Source organism: Triturus cristatus, chromosome 6 (genome assembly GCF_964204655.1).
Source record: "Triturus cristatus chromosome 6, aTriCri1.1, whole genome shotgun sequence".
NCBI classification, from domain to species: Eukaryota; Metazoa; Chordata; class Amphibia; order Caudata; family Salamandridae; genus Triturus; species Triturus cristatus.
The window spans coordinates 321,120,665-321,137,424 of record NC_140589.1 but is presented as its reverse complement, the minus strand read 5'-3'; the positions used below and the strand labels follow the sequence as shown (position 1 = coordinate 321,137,424).

The 16,760-nt window shown below is 45.7% G+C and overlaps 1 protein-coding gene across 3 annotated transcripts in view; it reads left to right on the top strand.

Moving 5' to 3' along the window:
* GREB1 (growth regulating estrogen receptor binding 1) overlaps window positions 1–16,760 on the top strand; it is a 637,715-nt gene that overhangs the window by 336,837 nt on the left and 284,118 nt on the right. For 2 of the 3 annotated variants that reach the window (XM_085610682.1, XM_085610683.1), the window contains exons 11-12: window positions 11,088–11,438; window positions 13,493–13,621. In XM_085610682.1, coding sequence (XP_085466808.1) covers window positions 11,088–11,438; window positions 13,493–13,621 — 480 coding nt within the window. The remainder of the gene's footprint in view (window positions 1–11,087; window positions 11,439–13,492; window positions 13,622–16,760) is intronic. The other variant, XM_085610685.1, reaches the window with a different exon arrangement.

Sequence of the window (16,760 nt, the reverse complement as noted above, 5' to 3'; positions counted from 1 at the left end):
ACTTAGCAGGTAAGTGGGGTTATGGTTACTTTTTCTAGGTCAGTGTTGGATCCTGAATCCAGCACTAGTGTACCACGTGTAAGCAGTTGAGAAACTGCGTTTGAAGTTATACAGGCGATTTTTAAGGAATATTTATAAGTTTGTAAAATCGACACAGAAGAAATTTCGTAGAAAAACAGTCAATGGTTCCCTATGGAAGAAAATTCAAGTTACGGGTAAAGTATGTTCTCGTTACGTTTGTAATCCAGGGCTGGGCTCCTAGGCTCAGGACTGGGACCTCTATCTAAAACAGGTAAGTAATTACGTTTTCACAGTTGGTACAATTTTTAAAGAATATTAGTAGTTTGCAAAAATCGGCACTTAGAAGAAATGTCACAGAAAAACAGTCAATGATTTCCTATGGAAGAAAATTGGGTTAGTGGTAAGTACGGTTGCGAGTACTTTTCAGGGTCAGTGCTGGGCACCAAGATCCAGCACTGGGATCTCTCCTAATAGCAGGTGAGTATTTCCGTTTTCGTTACTCGGTTGATTTTCGGTGAATATTTTAAGTTTTAGAAACTCCACACTTAGAAGAAATTTCAGAAGAAACCAGTCAATGTTACCCTATGGAAGTAAAGTGAGTTATCGGCTTTTGGGTAAGTACTCAACTGGCAGAGTTAAGGTTCTGGGCACAGACTCAGGGGTCTCCCAGGGTCAGGTTGGTACAGTTGTTACACCCTCAGTGGCACTGGGGCAGCCGGGTGCAGAGTGAGTTAGGCCCAATGTTATCCTACGGGAGGCAGAGGGGCCTTGATTGGTGGCTGCTGACTAGCAGGCCACGCGGCTGTGGGAGCTGGGCTCCTGGTCACTTGCTCAGGGTAAATGGGGAAGTAGGTAGGAGTAGAAGTTGCACTGCCAGGGCCACTCGGGCGGCTAGGTGCAGGGTGCTTTTGAGCCTTCGGGCGCTCAATGGATTTCAATGCGAAAGCTCCAGGACGAACAAAGGCTCCAAGCTCGGGGACGAAGATTCTTCGGGTGCCACCACCACTTCAAGAGGTAAGTTGGGCAGTTGGAGGATAGGTAGGTACCCAGGAGTCGGGCACAGGGGGCCGCAGGGTGCAGGGGTGCCTTTTGATGTCGGGAAATCTTGCCCTCTGTTGATCGCAGTTGGGGGGGTCCCTGGTTCTGAGGCTGCAGGCGTCGTCAGGAGTGTCGAGGTGGGTCCTTGGGTGCCGGATTCGGGGTCACAGTCGCCGGGGGGACGTCCTCGGGGTCTTTGTCCACTCCGGCACAGGTCAGGCTTGGCAGGTGCAGAGTGTGCAGGGTTCGCAGTTCCGGGCTGATGCCAGGGGTTAGAAAATTGCTTTGAGCAGAGCCACTGCTCATGGGAGTCCCAGATGCTCAGAGTCACAAGGTAGCCAGGTCCTCCGGGGTTTGTGAGGTTGCTGGCCACATGAGGTGCCGGGATTTAGCAGGAGCAGGTTCGAGGGTCGACAGGCCGGTAGGGCTGGGGCCAAAGCAGTTGGTGCCTTCCTCTTCTTAGCAGCTGCACGGCAGGTCTTCTTTCTTCTTGTTCTTCTTTGCTTTTTCGGAATCTGGCATCTGAAGAAGGAAGGTTCAGGGTGCCCCTACATACTAGATTTAGAGGTGTTACAGGTAGGTAAAGGGCAGGGACCAATGGGTCCCTGCCCTGGGGTGGGTACACCCCCTATCCTGCCACTCTCCTGTGGGAGGGGGGCCGTAGCCTAGTCCTGATTGTGCAGGGCTTCCCATCTTCAAGATGGTCAGAGCCCGGGGATGTGCTTCACCTCACCTCCCCCACCTGAGGGGTGGGGTTGGCAGAGGCTGGCACATCCCCTGTTCTTACTTGGGGTTTCCGGCCAGTATTCCCGCCGTGGGGGTCAGAACCGGTGGGGGCCAGTTGCTGGGTACAGCAAGTGGATTGGAGAAGCTCACAAAGGCGGCATGCCTTTGAAGCTTCCCCCTGCCCATCCTGGGGGAGGAGACCAGCACCTCGCCCAGGATGTGCATTGTTGCAGGCCCAGGAGAGCGGGGGTTCTCCACCCAGGGTCCAGCAACATGTCTGCTGTGTGGCAGCCTAGGCAGCCTCTCAGACAAGACGTAGATTGTAGGTTAGGTTTCAGGGGGCATCTCTAAGATTCCCTCGGTAGTGCTTTGTACATTAAATCCCACACTGGCATCAGTGCGGGTTTAATGTGCTGAGAAGTTTGATACCAAAATTCTCAGTCTTCAGTGTTGCCATTATGGTGCTGTGAAGTTCGTGTTTGACGAGCTCTCAGCACCATATACTCTTAAATGGCAGCACTGCACTTACAGCGCCCAGGAATGGACCTGGATACTGTAGGGGCACAGGGCTCATGCTCCTGTGCCCACACCACTGGCATAGGCCACCCAGCTAGAGGGGTGGCTTATATATGCCAGGGCAGTGTAGGTTGTGGGCATGGCACACAGGGATGTGGGCCATGTCGACTCTTGGTTTTGTCTTGTACCCAGACACTCAACCTGCAAGGGCAGTGTGTTTGTGTTAGGGTACAGGGCCTCTAAGAGTGGCACAATAAGTGCTGCAGCCCTTAGAGGCCTTCCCTGGTCACAAGGCCCTGGGTACCTAGGGTACCATTTACCAGGGGCTGACATGTGGCCAGGGTTTACCAATTTGGGTTTTAGGTTTTAGGGAAGGAACATAGGCCCTGGGCCCCTGATTGGCAGGAGTCCAGGGCACACTCAGTCAAAGTACATTCAGCAACAAGTGGGGGCATACCATACAAGAAAGGTGGCACTTTCTCACACTAACCACCCAGGAAGGACCCATATCTGCGGATACATAAAGACAAAGTAGTAATGAGGACAAACTCAAGGTTCATACCTATGGTGGTATCGAATTTCTGCGTTAACCAAGCCATCCACTTGCCAGCCTTTTTTCAGCATTCTAAAACACGGGCAGAGAGAGTGTTGCACACACCTGACTACTGAAGGGCAGTTTTCTACTACTTGAAAAGAACAAAATTCATCAGGAAAGGAGAACCGTTCTTTGTGTCCTTCACACACACTGAAGGGGATCCACGATCTCCTAAGGAACTATCGCGAGATTGATAATGCAAACCATACAATATCATCATCATCATCATCATCATAAGTCTTTATTCAAATTAAAAATAATTCATACAAGACACAACAAATCACAAATATATAAAATCACAATAACTAATTCAATAAATACATTCCAATAAATAGATAAAACCTTTTTGATAAGAAGATATTAAACAAGCAATAGACAGATGACGTGAAATGCACATAATTAAAAGGGATAATTGAGGCAGAAATAATAGCAGTATATTTGAAGCTTCAAGCCTGCCCAAGTACATTCTCTACTGAATGAAGGGTTTTTAATCTAAGTGACCATGCCCACCCCAAATATTTAGCTAGGCCTAATGAATGGACTGGTAAGGTGCTCGTGCATAAAATTCTAATAGCTATGGCAGAGCTCCTAGTGCCCAGCAATTTGCATAGAGGGGAAAGCCAGTGGCGTCGAGGAGCGGCATATACTGGGCACACGAAAAGGAAATGGCCAGTGGCTTCTCGTTTGTCTCCACAAGCAGGGCAGGTACATGTGCTTCCACCAAACCACCCAGAAGTTAAGGCCCTTAATGGGAGAGAGCCTGCTCTGAGTTGAAAATAGAGTTTCCTATCCTTTGGAGATGTTATCAAATCCCAGTAGGGTTCTAGTAGGGGTATAACCTTTGCCTCTAGGAACCATTGGTCATGGAAGGGGAAGTGGAGGCTGCCCACACCCTGTGATTTACCTTGTCCCAATAAAGTTTTTTCAAGAGCTTTTTTATAGGAAAATCAGCGGCCACTGGGTCATCCCATAGATTTTCCAGTCCCAAAGCAATTAGTGAATCTCGGAGGTTCCTTAGCCACTTAATTTTGTGAAACTTGTCAACCTGAATTACGTCCATGATACCCACTGCGTAGGGTCGGAGCTCCGGAGTAGTCCACAATCTCCTCCAGTATAAAACTGGACGGAGATTTGCCAAATCTTTGATGGACTTCCTACCTAGGTCATAACGCAGTGGGACCATTGGCGTACTTTGTGGCAAGCCTGTAATGGAGCGGAAAAATTTATTTTCAACTACCATGAGAGATGTTAATGTATCAAAGCCCCATAACTCAGCTCCATATAGAACCGAGTTTAAGGCCTTTGCCTCGTAGACTTGCAACACCGGTTTAAGAGGTTTAGTAAGAGATTTTTTGAACTCTTTAACCAACATTCCCGAAATTTGGGTGAGTTTCAGTGTTGACATTTCCAGATGCCTGTTCCATCGATTGTTGCGAGACATGTGAATGCCTAAGTATGTAAAGTTAGTGACCTCCTCGAGGGTTTGGCCGTTCATCCTAAGCTTACCAACCCAATAGCTAGTGTGTGGGTTGAAGGTCATTAGCTTTGTCTTTGCCACATTGACCTCCAGCCCATGGTCTTTACAGAAGTTTTCAAAAATTGCCAGTGCCTTCTGCATGCCGCTCGGGGTTTTTGACACTATAAGAGTGTCATCGGCAAACATTAATATTGGTGTTATAACACCTGCCAGTTTTGGAGCATCGGTATTGGTCTGGAGCATGTAGTCCACTATTCCATTGATGTACAAAGAGAATAGTGTTGGGGCCGTTGCACATCCTTGGCGGACTCCCCGCTCTACTGGAAACTCGGCGGTTGCTTCCCCCAGGCCACCCCATTGAATTTTTGCAAAGTTGGACTCGTGCAATCTTCTAATTAAGGTCAGGAGTTCCAAAGATAATCCTAGCTTTTCTAGGACCCTCCAGAGCTGTTCGCGAGGGACGAGGTCAAAGGCAGCTCTTAAGTCCACAAAGGTGACATAGAGACTGCCTTTGCCCAGGTCAACAACTTTCCATAATAGTTGCTTAAAGCGGAACACCTGGTCAATGGTGCTAATGGATTTGCGAAAACCCGCCTGAAGACTAGAAAGAATCTCGTTCGCGTCGATCCAATTATGTACCTCGTTCAGAACCATCCTCCCAATGACTTTTTGAATTGTGTCAATTAGGCTGATGGGTCTGTAATTCCCCGGGTGGCTTTTGTCGCCCTTTTTATAAATTGGAATTATGACAGCGCCTCCCCAAGATTTAGGTACTGGCGCGCCTTCGGCCACGGCGTTCGCTATAAGAACGATATACCTGCTCCAAGGATCTTTATTCTCTAGAAAGAGATCAGAAGGAATACCATCCAACCCAGGAGCCCGACCTGCAGCTACACAGGACAGTGCAGCTAAAGAGTCCTCGGGGGTGAAAGGCCCGGACAAATAAAAGGCATAGGGCATTATGCCCTGACTTATGTAGAGGTGATCACGCGCGTATTGGGGCTTAAAATAACCCAGCCAATCCCCTTCTGAGACATGATTTGAGGGATTTTCTGATAGGCCTCCTCTGCCCCACTTCAGAACGTTCCAAAATAGTCTAGCATCTCGGGAATCACTGGCTTCCTTTAGGTCCTGCCAAAACATTTCATCCCACTTTTTTTTAGCTTGTACGATGCTTTTCCTGTAAGCAAGTCTTGCTAATTGAATAAGTGGGGTGCTACCACTAGATAAGGCTTTGGCCAGGGTGGATCTTGCATTTTTGCAGTGTTTGTCATACCACCTAGGTTGTTTGGGCGGCTGCTTAGTACCCTGCCTTATTTGCTTAAAAAAGAAGGGACGTAACCCCTCAAAAAATGACTCGTGCAACCTAATTACTTGGTCTCGGGTTTGCGAAATATCCTCAAGATTTGCCATGATTGCAGAAAGATTAATATTAATCTGGGCTATTACTGAATCTTTAGACTTTACTGAAGCCCATTTTAGCCTTCGAAGGTCATTAGTAGGCACACTTACGGTGGGGGCCAAAATTGGTTCTTTTGACGATATACATGATTTGCCCCACCAACTATGAGAGACGCAAATGGGGTTGTGGTCGCTCTCCAATCTTTGCACCACCTCCATGTCTATAGGGAGGGACCACAGTCTCATACAGCAAAGGACATAATCAATCCTGCTGCGTGAGCGGCCGTTGTCGAAGGTAGGTGCCCCAAGCTTGTCTCCATTGGCTCTTCCGTTCAGTGCCCGAAATCCATATTCTAGACAAAGTGCATTGACCTGTGTTGCCATCGTAGACCACCGTTTTATTGGAGGTAGTTCTAGGGCTGGGATGCCCCAACGTAGGTCCTCTTCAGGGTCGAGCCACCATTCAGAATCGCTATCTAGGAGGGGTTCGAAAGTGACGTTAAAGTCCCCAGCTACAATCAAGTCCCTACCGCTCGATTTAGATTCTATGAGTGTAGTGAGGGATTCGAGCACACTTGACTTCTTCCCCTTCGTGCCCCGAAGGTAGATGTTATATATATCCACAGTCCTCTTGGGGCCGAATGTGAGCCTGACCAGTTGGATATCCTGGGACCCAGTGTCAATCCCAGTAGCATGTGAAAATAAATTCTGACGAGCCCATATAATTAAACCGCCAGATGGGCGACCTTTGGTGCCTTTGGTTGCTGGGACATAAAAATTCAGGTAACCCGGCATATACTGGGCCTCAAGGGACCATGTTTCCTGAAATAGGCAGACATCGAAATCATTAATAAAACTCGCCCATTCAGGAGTATCAATTTTGGTTGTAATACTAGCCAGGTTCCAAGACAAAAGAGTGCCCAAGTTTTTACCTGCACATATAACACGGGGCTCAGCGGAGCTTCCAGATACATTTGCCCTCACTTCCAACGTGTGTGATGACAACAATGAAATCTCAGGCATAGTTACCAATCCATCCATTGTTGGATTGACAGTGGCCCCTAATACCATAGGAGTTAAGGGGGTATCAGTACTGTGAAATTGTCAATGGCAAGTGGATGTGGTGTAGAAATAATTTAGATCATGCACCACAATTCCAGATCTAGGGCCATAGGGATTGATTCCCGTGATAAATTTTGGAAGACGGGCATCTTCAAAGTTAACAACGACGCAATCGCCCTGAATATTTTTAGGTAAAGGTCCTACCCATTGAACCCTTCTAACAAAAAGAATTCGACCATTCAGTTCATTTGGAATTGGTCTGTGAATGTTGAGCCAGTGACTAACTTTGTTTTTTAGTTGCTCATAAGATTCATTTTTGTTAGTGGGAAGTTCAGGAACACCCGTTAAGACTACAACATAAGGGAAGGATTCACGAGGGAGGTGGAGTAGGGGCGAGGATGGCTTAGATTCTTTTCCTTGCGGAGCAACGTTTAAGCTATGTAAATTAGTGCTTGGACCACCTAAATGCGTGATATTTGTATTGGTACCCTGTGTTTCTTTACTTAACCTACCCTCACACCTCGGGGATTTACAGTTTTGTGTCATTCCCGCCTGTCGAGATGACTGTTTGCTGTTTGTGGTTGAAGTATCTACAGCAATTGGAGTAGAGGCAGAGACAGGCGGTATGACAGATGTGGGTGAGACAGGACCAGCAAAGCCAACAGGGTAATTATTTTTAGATAGGTCTTTAGTACATAACTTAACGACATTCTTCATCGAGCAAAAATTATCCAAAATAGTTTGTTCCAGTTTATCTACTTTTGATACAGTCATTTCGATCCTTTCCATTAAAGGGGATATTAAAGTACGAACGATGCTTTCAAGCTGAAGAGCAAAGTTACTTGGATCAAATGGGGGTAACTCAAGTCTACCAGCATCCTCCACAGAAGTGGCGGAGCTAATACTAGGTAAATTAAGAGGGACAATACTTTTGGGTAATTTGGAAACTTTGGCTGGTCTAGAGCGATCAGTCGCCCCCCCCCCCCCTTTTCCTTTTCTGTGCAACTAATCTAGTGGGTGTAGAGGATCTGGCCCCTGCTCTAGTCTGGGGACGAGGAATTTTAGGTGCTAGTATAGATACTACTTCCTCTACAGGCGATACAGCCACTAGGTCAGTTGTATCTGGTGTGAGTCGTGGTGCCTCCTTTCGTGACTGCTCTCTGTTGTTAATTGGTGAACTTACATGAACTAGGGGGCCCAGTGAAGAACGCCTTGTAAATAAGGGCTCTGTCGAGAGACGTCTTTCAGTAATGGCAATTTCATGTTCCAGGACCGAGACAGCACGGGTAATAAATTGGTCCATGGTCCCTGCAATTGTGGAGGGAGCTACAGTACGTTTCCCCTTCCCTGCCATTTTCACGGAACCTGCCGCGAAGTGGTAAACAGAGCGTAAGTGTCAATAATCAACGATTGTCCCGGTTTTAGAACCAACAGCGGCTTACTTGCAATGATGAACGTAAAGGGTGTGGCCCAGCCCGGCCTCTTCCGGCCCCGGACGGCCACAGACGGTCCCGCCCTTGTCCCGGGCTTAGCCCGGCGCCACCCGCGCGCGTCCCGCGACGCGGAGGGAGCTGCGATCTTTTAAGCGCCTCCGGGCGCGTAGATGTCGTCAGCGGGCGCTAGAGAGGCTGGGAGCTGTAGTCTCCCCCGCTCACGGCCGCGAGGTGAAATGGCGGCAGCAGGGGAGACACACAGCGTGTGGAGCCCAGGGACAGCGGTACCAGCGCAACAGGACAGGGCAGCAGCAGTAAGGTCCAGCAGGTAGGTGAGGCGAGCCTCTGAAACTGATTCCCCATATGATACAATATTGTCACAAGGTGGGGGGGCAACTCTCGCCTTGTTAGGCAGCGTAGCACTAGAAGACATTGGCGCAGATGCTACATGGTCATTGGTACATACCTTCACAAAACATCGCACATAGATATTCAGATCAATAGTCAGGCAGAAGTGGGACAAAGAGTGCTGAAACATTTGTTTCTAAACGCACACACTAAAATCCCAGCCTACCCAGAGGAGAAAATACGTCTTCATAATCAATGCACAGCATATGAATCCAGAAAAGATTCACACTGCAAAACAAAATGCTTACTTACCGGTAGGCGTAGTTTTGCAAATTGAAACATTTTCTGGATTCAAATGCGAACCACCCATCTCCACCAGTAGAGGTGTATTTACAAACGCAACAAAAGAGAACACTTACGAGCATAAAAAAAGAAAAAAAAAGAAACCGAAGATGGCAACTGCATCGAAGGTTTTCCAGGCATATGTCTGACATTACACAAGGAGGGGTTTATACCAAAATATTCAACTACGCCCACAAAAATCAAGAGAGAAGAGAAGCGAGACTACAAGGAGGCTTTTCCCGACCCAACCACTAGATGGCGAAACAATTCACAGCATGTGAATCCAACAAACGTTTCAAGCTGCAAAACTAGTCCTACCGGTAAGTAACCATTTATTTTTTTAGTGTTGACTAAAAATCTTCAACTAAGGTCACAATGTATTTTTTCCCATTTGAATAAAATCATGTGTGTAGGTAAAGCGTTTCTGGGTTCTGAATATCTGTCACTTGCTGCCATCTTGACTTTGGTTGTCTTAGCTATGAAAAAAGTCAGCTCATCAGTTTTGAAGCACCAATGGTTACATCAAATTTGATGGGTGTTTATTTTAATATTGACTATATTCCCTGCTGAGGTGCTCAGACCAGGATTATAATGAGGAGGAGACTGTTCTAAAATGTTTTTAGATTATGGTGCATGCTGTTATTTAAATCTACCTCAAGGTTTTAATATACAAGGGGCCTACAAGTGATTCATCCAAGAAGTCTGAGTAGGCTGCCTAGGGTTACATACACTGAGGCCAATGAGAGATATGCTTGGTGTCCCCCGCATCCCCACTTCCTCAGGGTTATCCCCTTCAACCTACCTGTGGTTGATATCTCTCTCTCTCTTTTCTTCCGATTCAACATTCATAACCTCCAACCTGAAAGAGCGGATAGGTGAATTGTGTCTTTCTGTGACATCTTCCCTGTTAGAGCCATGTATGGCCTAGGGACACAAACCATGGCCAAATCTCAGCTAATGAGAGCTGTCTCTTCTATCCTTCTACTTACCCTCGTTATGCTATTTATTATCATTCATCTATGCTTCATAAAATAAGATAAATAAAAGCATTCCATATAAATTATCACGTCAGGTTCTTCTGAACTTCAAATTGAATCTACCATTTGCCGTGAGTCCAACTTCTGGTGAGGGGCAAGTCGGACCTAGACATGCACTCTTTAGAATGATGTACATCTATCATAAATGGAAAATGCACTTGCGCATGGCAAGAAATCTTTAATTACACTCCAAATGTGTTAGCTCTAATAGAAGACTTAGATCAAGATTCACAAAAGCTTTATGCGAAGCAGGGCAAGGCTGTCGAAGTGGTGTATTGCTTATTTGCAAATAGGCAAGCTATCAGTGTTGATTTCCAAGAGGAGCTTTAAAATATAGCAAGTGAAGGTGTCAGAAAACAATAGCCTGAAGAGTCACTGATAGACTGTTAGGAATCTATCACATTGCTCCCATTAGTGAGAAAAAACCAACAGAGGAACAGATTTGTTCTACCAGTCATTCGGTCAATCGTGTGTAATTTTAGGCTTTAGAGTTGGGCAGTAGCTGGGCATCAACCAAAAACTGACTGATGCCCAACCAGCCTTAGTCTCAGTTTACCTGCCTTGTTTAGAAGTTTTTCTGGTGGCTCCACCATCGGTTTTTCTGATAGTGGAGTCACAGTCAGTGCTCCTTGTTTTGAAGTTACCTACCTTTAAATGCACTACTAATTCTACTGAGCATGCATGCATACACAGTCATATACCCATCTTCCTGCTTGCCAAAACACCCTAAAATACATTATCCGCAAATTTTTAAAGTATGCAGTTATAAAAATAAATTATAATTTCCTCAAGTATTAGGGCCGTTTGCAGTTCCCCCCCACGCATAGAACTACAGCGACTTCAAGGAGGCATGCATGCCACTGGAGAGCTTTACCAAATATAACATCAACTCTACTGTTTGTATCTATACTTAGTTTACCATGTCTTTGGTTACAGAAGAAGGGGGCTCATGAGTAGGCATTTATAATGATCCTGTTGACTTTTCTGTGCACCCATGTCATTGTTTGATTGTGTTTTCCATTGACAATTGTTCTGTTATGGTTCCTAATGTAGTTTCCGCTATCAACATCATGTTTTTTGTTGTCTTCTAGCTGCAGACCAGATTCCACTAATCGAAGATCTGGAACAGATATTCATGCGCTCATGGAGGGAATCCCACTTAACAGAAGTTCGTCAGTATCCACCAAACATGTCACATGGTTTTTCTCAAATGCCCAGCTATTTATCACTGGTTACCACAGCGCAACTGCCCTGGCTGGCCGGGCTAGCTGCCAGCTCTTGCAACGAGTGTGTTAAGATTATTGAATGCAGCTACTCTCTAGCGGAGGGACTTTCAGAAATGTTTAAGCTGCTCATTGAAGGAAAACTAGAAAAGACCAATTATGTGGTGATGATATGTGCGACAAGAGCCCGGAATCTAGAATCATGCATTGCAGTGACAGGTGAGACTTATAAGTACACACTTGTTAGTGTTTCAGAGGATATTATTAAAATGTACAATGACACCTACTTTTTCCTACCTTTTTAGCTATTTGTTGTTACTGTAGAAATACTGGGGCTAGCTGAAATGCTTGGTTTGTGGCGAGGACATAAATCTAAGCAAGTTGAACTCATTTAGATCTTTAGTCGTCCCAGTCAGGGGACTTGTAATGCTTAGGGACTGCGGACATATAAGGCCAGTGCTGTCAACGTCCTCAAATCCCTGCAGGTCACAAACTGTAAATGAGATCACAAGAGGTATTTTAAGAGCTGGGAGCTCTGTGAGGGGGTGAGAAATTGAGTCCTGCAGAGCATAGGTTGCCAGAGCCTCATAAATAGAAAGGTACACCACAGAAGACATGGGCAACTGGGCAATTCACCAGTGGCTCAAATACTAGAAACTGTGAGCGGGTTCCTCATCCCTGAGACAACAGTAGGCTTAATTGAACTTCAGAGAGGGAGAGAAAAGAGGAGCCTTGAGAGAGTTTAGCTTGAAGAAGTGTGGAAATGGGAAATGGTGCAAATTAGCAGCAGAGACGTGGTTGACAGATAAGCAAGATACCCAATGTCACATCATAGGAGGCAGAATAGACGCAGAATCCAAATTGATTGGCTTGTGTCATTGTCCACTATAAACTGTGGCTGTTCATTGGTCAAAAGGCTTAGACGTCCCTCCTTAGTACCGCCTTGTCTCATTTTGTAACAACCCATGGCGACACCCCCTGCTATGTGTGGCTTTAATTATAGCCTCCGAGCAGTATTTTCTCAAATAGCTTTGGACACTCTCTCTCCTAACGCTTCAAAAATAATTATATAGCACAGGCGCCGAATGCATTTGCAATGCAATAGGTCTCGCAATTGCGAGAGTTTAAGCTATCAGCATTGTAAATGACAATGCCTTTTATTTATCTGTTTGAAAATCAACATATGAATAAAAGGCATTGTCATTTACAATGCCAATAGCTCAAACTCTTGTGAATGCGAGACCTATTGCATTGCAAATGCTTGTTATCTTATGTTGAAGTTTTTAACGACATCCCTAATCAAGCTGTGCACCAATGTCCTCTTTGACTTTTCTTTCTGAAGACAGTACTGTTGGCTGAAATAAATTCAGCCTGCTGGGTCAAATAACTTTAGGATCATCCTTGTTACTGAAGGCGCTATCTTAGTTTTTTATGGCTCGTCCATCTTTCTTCCCTCCTCCTGATCCAGCAACACTTGACAGGGCAGAGTAAATGCTAAGCTCTTTGTCAGCTTTACCATAGTCTAGAAGATCCTCTCGGGAGGGCATTTGTACCTTTTCCATTAGTTCCATTGCTGATTCTAGGGGTCTCATCAGAGATGTTCCTTTGCCTCACATCTGCCAGACATGCACATGGTCACCCTTGTATACTTTGCCAAACACTACTGCTTCTCAGAATAAGCATGCAATGATGGCTAATGCCAGGGCTGTGTTGTATGTCTTCTTTGGTTAATCTGCACTTCTCCTTCCCACCTCGTAGGGAGATATTGATTTATAGGACGAGGAATCTGTAGGTTGATGTATCCATCAGAAGAAAAGTTTCTTTACTTTGATCATGCTATTTTGGGGTTAAACTACTATCAATTCTGGGCCCAATCAGTAATTGTCGGGCAGTGTTCTCCATATGAATACATAACTGATAAAAAGTTGCACAAATTTTATTAAATTTAGATAAGTTGTTGACAGTGCAGTTTTTGGATAATTTTGTTAATTCTGTCTTAATATTGTACATTTAAAATTTTCATGGTATTCAGACTTTTTAGCCTCAACTTTTGATAGTTTCTCCAATATTATTGCTAAATATTGTTGACAAATAGTGGCGCCAATTGAGTAAATAAAAAACTGTATAAATGTCTTGTAAATGCAGCATTTAATGGTGTAATGAAAGATGTTTAGCTGTCATGAGGTGTCCTGCCTGTGATTTATTTTAGATTCATATTCACATGTAAAACCCTGCTACACATTGTTTAGTTCCATCTTTTTTTCATTTTCTAGGGAAGTACCAAGCAAGAATTCTGGCAGAAAGTATGTTGACCCCATCTGAGTACTTGAAAGAAGTCAATTTCGAACTAATGTCTGGGAAGGTTGAAAGCTTAGGAGCTTTTTTTAGCACCTTGTGCCCAGGTGAGGGGCCTCTAACAATCAGAAACCTGTGAGTCAAATTGTTTAGATTATTTGATATAAGAGACATATCGAATACTCATTTCTGACATATAAGTGAAATGTTGCATTGCTATTTTAAGACAAAATGTTGTGGTTTACTCAACATACTTATTAGTTATTACAGATAATATTGGTATATGCTTGATACGGTCTATGACAGAACCGTCTGAATTTTTTGTGTGCTTGCATCGAGGACAGCCAGCTGTACTCAGTTTCTGAAACTGATAAGAACATATATGTGTATAAAAAAATGGCTGGGACATTTTGCTTCCTAAATCTTCGTAGCTTTCCCTTATTTTATTGGTCCATATTAGTGCCTTTCAATAATTGTAAAAGTAGTCTACACCTTATAATATCTGCTTAGAACCCCAGGGAGATCTGTGGCAGTTGTCCACCAGCACATATCTCCTGAAGGAACCCTATTTCAAAGAGGCTAATTAGCATGGAAATGTAGGTCATGTACATAATGGTCCCCACTGGATCCTGGTCAAGTCCCTCCCCTTTTGTAAAAAGTTTATTCTACTGCCTTGCCTTCTGAACAAACACACACCTGCGCCTTCCTCAAAGAGATTGGGGATCTGCCCATACTGCAGTTCCGCAAATCCACTACTTGCTTATGGGCTGCTGATCTCTACAATCAGTTAGCGCTGTAATATTTACCCAGAGCATCTTGCTGTTGCCAGTGGCATATGTCCGAGTTCGGGATTCACATTAGAACACTATTTTGGTACGTAGCACCCCCTCCAAATAAAGACCTGGGTGCAGATTATTAATAATTCACACAATGGAAGACAACATGCTGAGTTTTGTTGTATGAAAGGGACAACAGAACTGCACCATATTTACTAAGATATTGTGTACTTCTGTCCTCTCCTAAGTGCTGGGGCACTAGGTGCTGCCTAGTGCCAACGCAAGCACCCTTGTACCATCCTGCAAGGGTGCCTGTGTTACAGGCAGGATTGTTTTTGTGCAGGAAGAGATATCTTGCACAGAAAAAATCCTAAGAGGCAATTTCCTCTTTCTATGTGTGATGCAGAAGCATAGAAAGAGGAAGTAACTAGAATAAATAAAGATATTTCTCCTTTGTACGCTTGGCTGTGGTAGGCGCAATCCGAGGTTTACGGTTTTTAGTAAATCTGACATTGCATTAAATTTCATAGGTGGATGAACAGGAATGCCCAGGCTCCACCTATGAATCCCCTCCCACATGGAAATGTAACGGAACGCAGGGCAGGCTGCTGTGTTGTGTTACACTTCTTTGCAGAGTCACACAAGGTTCCACAAATAGCCTCTTATGTGGCTTTTTATAACCCATTAAGGAATTGTGTTCCTTTGCAACAACTTGCATCATGCAAGGAAAACTGAACATCTTAGTAAATATGCCCCCTGGATTGTATGGTCTGATTACTCAGCTAACCCTTTTTAGGTCTCACCTGCGTGGGCTGCATACATGCGCAGTCTCGCTGGCCAGATTTAATGATTTAGAGGGAATTCTGTAAGGGGCTTCAAGCCCCGCCCCTCTTTCCCATTGGCCAGCGTCACCGTTTATGCTAAACGGTGGCCAGCCATTGGGAAAGAGCACTGCGTGATGTAGACTTTTCCACTTTTCGGCCGGCCCACTTGGACGGTCTCGTCCGCCTTCCTGCTGTCGCAAAAGGTTTCTTATCTTTATGGGGCCATGTGTTCAAAACACATGGCGCCATAAAGACAAGAGATCGAGGCTTGTTTTCTTTAGTAAGCCAAGAGTTTTTATTGCAAGTTCGCCCACACAGAGGCGGGGCCACGCCTCCCTCTCTTGCCTTCGCTGTCACTCTGCCCCCTCCCCTCTCTGACTCTGCCCCTCCTCCCTTTCCCTCTCTTTTGATTTGTGTCTCGCGTTCACTTTCCCCCCTCCCTCCTCCTCAGGATATCTTTTCCTGTGCCCTGTACTTTCCCTGCCTGCCTCTCTGTGCCCCCTTTCTCCATCTACTGGTTTCCCGCCCCAGCGCTCACACAAACCCCATTTTTTGATTATTCTGTTTCTAGGGTCGGTCCGTAGGCGCAGATGAATATTTTTGTCTCTGTTTTCATGCCAGTCAGCTGATCGAGTCAACGCAGGCTAACCCCGCCCCATGGTTGCCTCTTTCCCCGTAGGAGAGTCTCACCAGAAAGAGTTCTTTAAGTAGCACCCGAGGGGTACCCCTAGCCCCCAAAAGCCGGAATTCCAGAGACTATCACACTTGGCACAGAGTGCCCGGTTGCTTGTATGGCACAAACGCTTTTAGCGGAGTTATGGGAGCATTATTGTGTTTAAAATTGTGTTGCCTATTGCAACCAGTTTTAACTTTCTACAAAAGCCAATTGCATATTGCAAAAGTATTTATATAAAGCATCTCATTCGGAGAAAGTATATGTTCGAGGCATATGAGCTGCAGATTGTACACTTAGCATAGGTCGCCATCTGGTGTTGGGCCCGGATGTTTGCAGTTTGTTTTTCTTCTTGGACAGTCTTTGGAAGTCACGAGTTTGGTGACTCCTCCTTCGGTCCGTACTGCGCATGGGCTTCGGCTCCATCCTCAGATTGTTTTTTTCCGCCATCGGGCTCGGATGTGATACTTCGTGCTCCGGCTTCGAACTTCTACGGTTCCAGCCTCGACGGAAAATCCTCGATTCTTCGAGTTCCTTCATCTTCTTCATCTCTCGAAGCGGCACTTTCTCCATCCCGTACATCGACACCGGCCTTCGGGCCCTCCGCGACTCCGGTCCCGGCCGATGGAAAGGACTCCGTTCAAAAAGTGCCCAAAATGTGGGTCTAAATTTCCCCACACCGACCTCCATCAGGTGTGTAACCTTTGCCTCTCTCCGGAACACGAGGCCAGAGACTGCCCCGCCTGCAAGTCTTTTCGATCGAAGAAGACCATCCGAGATCGAAGAGCTCGACGCACCATGGCGCACTCATCCTCTGCAGCTCCACCGGACATCTTCGGAGACGACGCCGAAGCTTCGGGGCAAACACACACCGAGCAGGAGGAAGACGTCGTCAGCGCTTCCGAGGCCGACGACTCCGACGTGGAGGACATTACACCAGCGCAGCGGGCCGTGAGTACTATGCCCCCTCCTA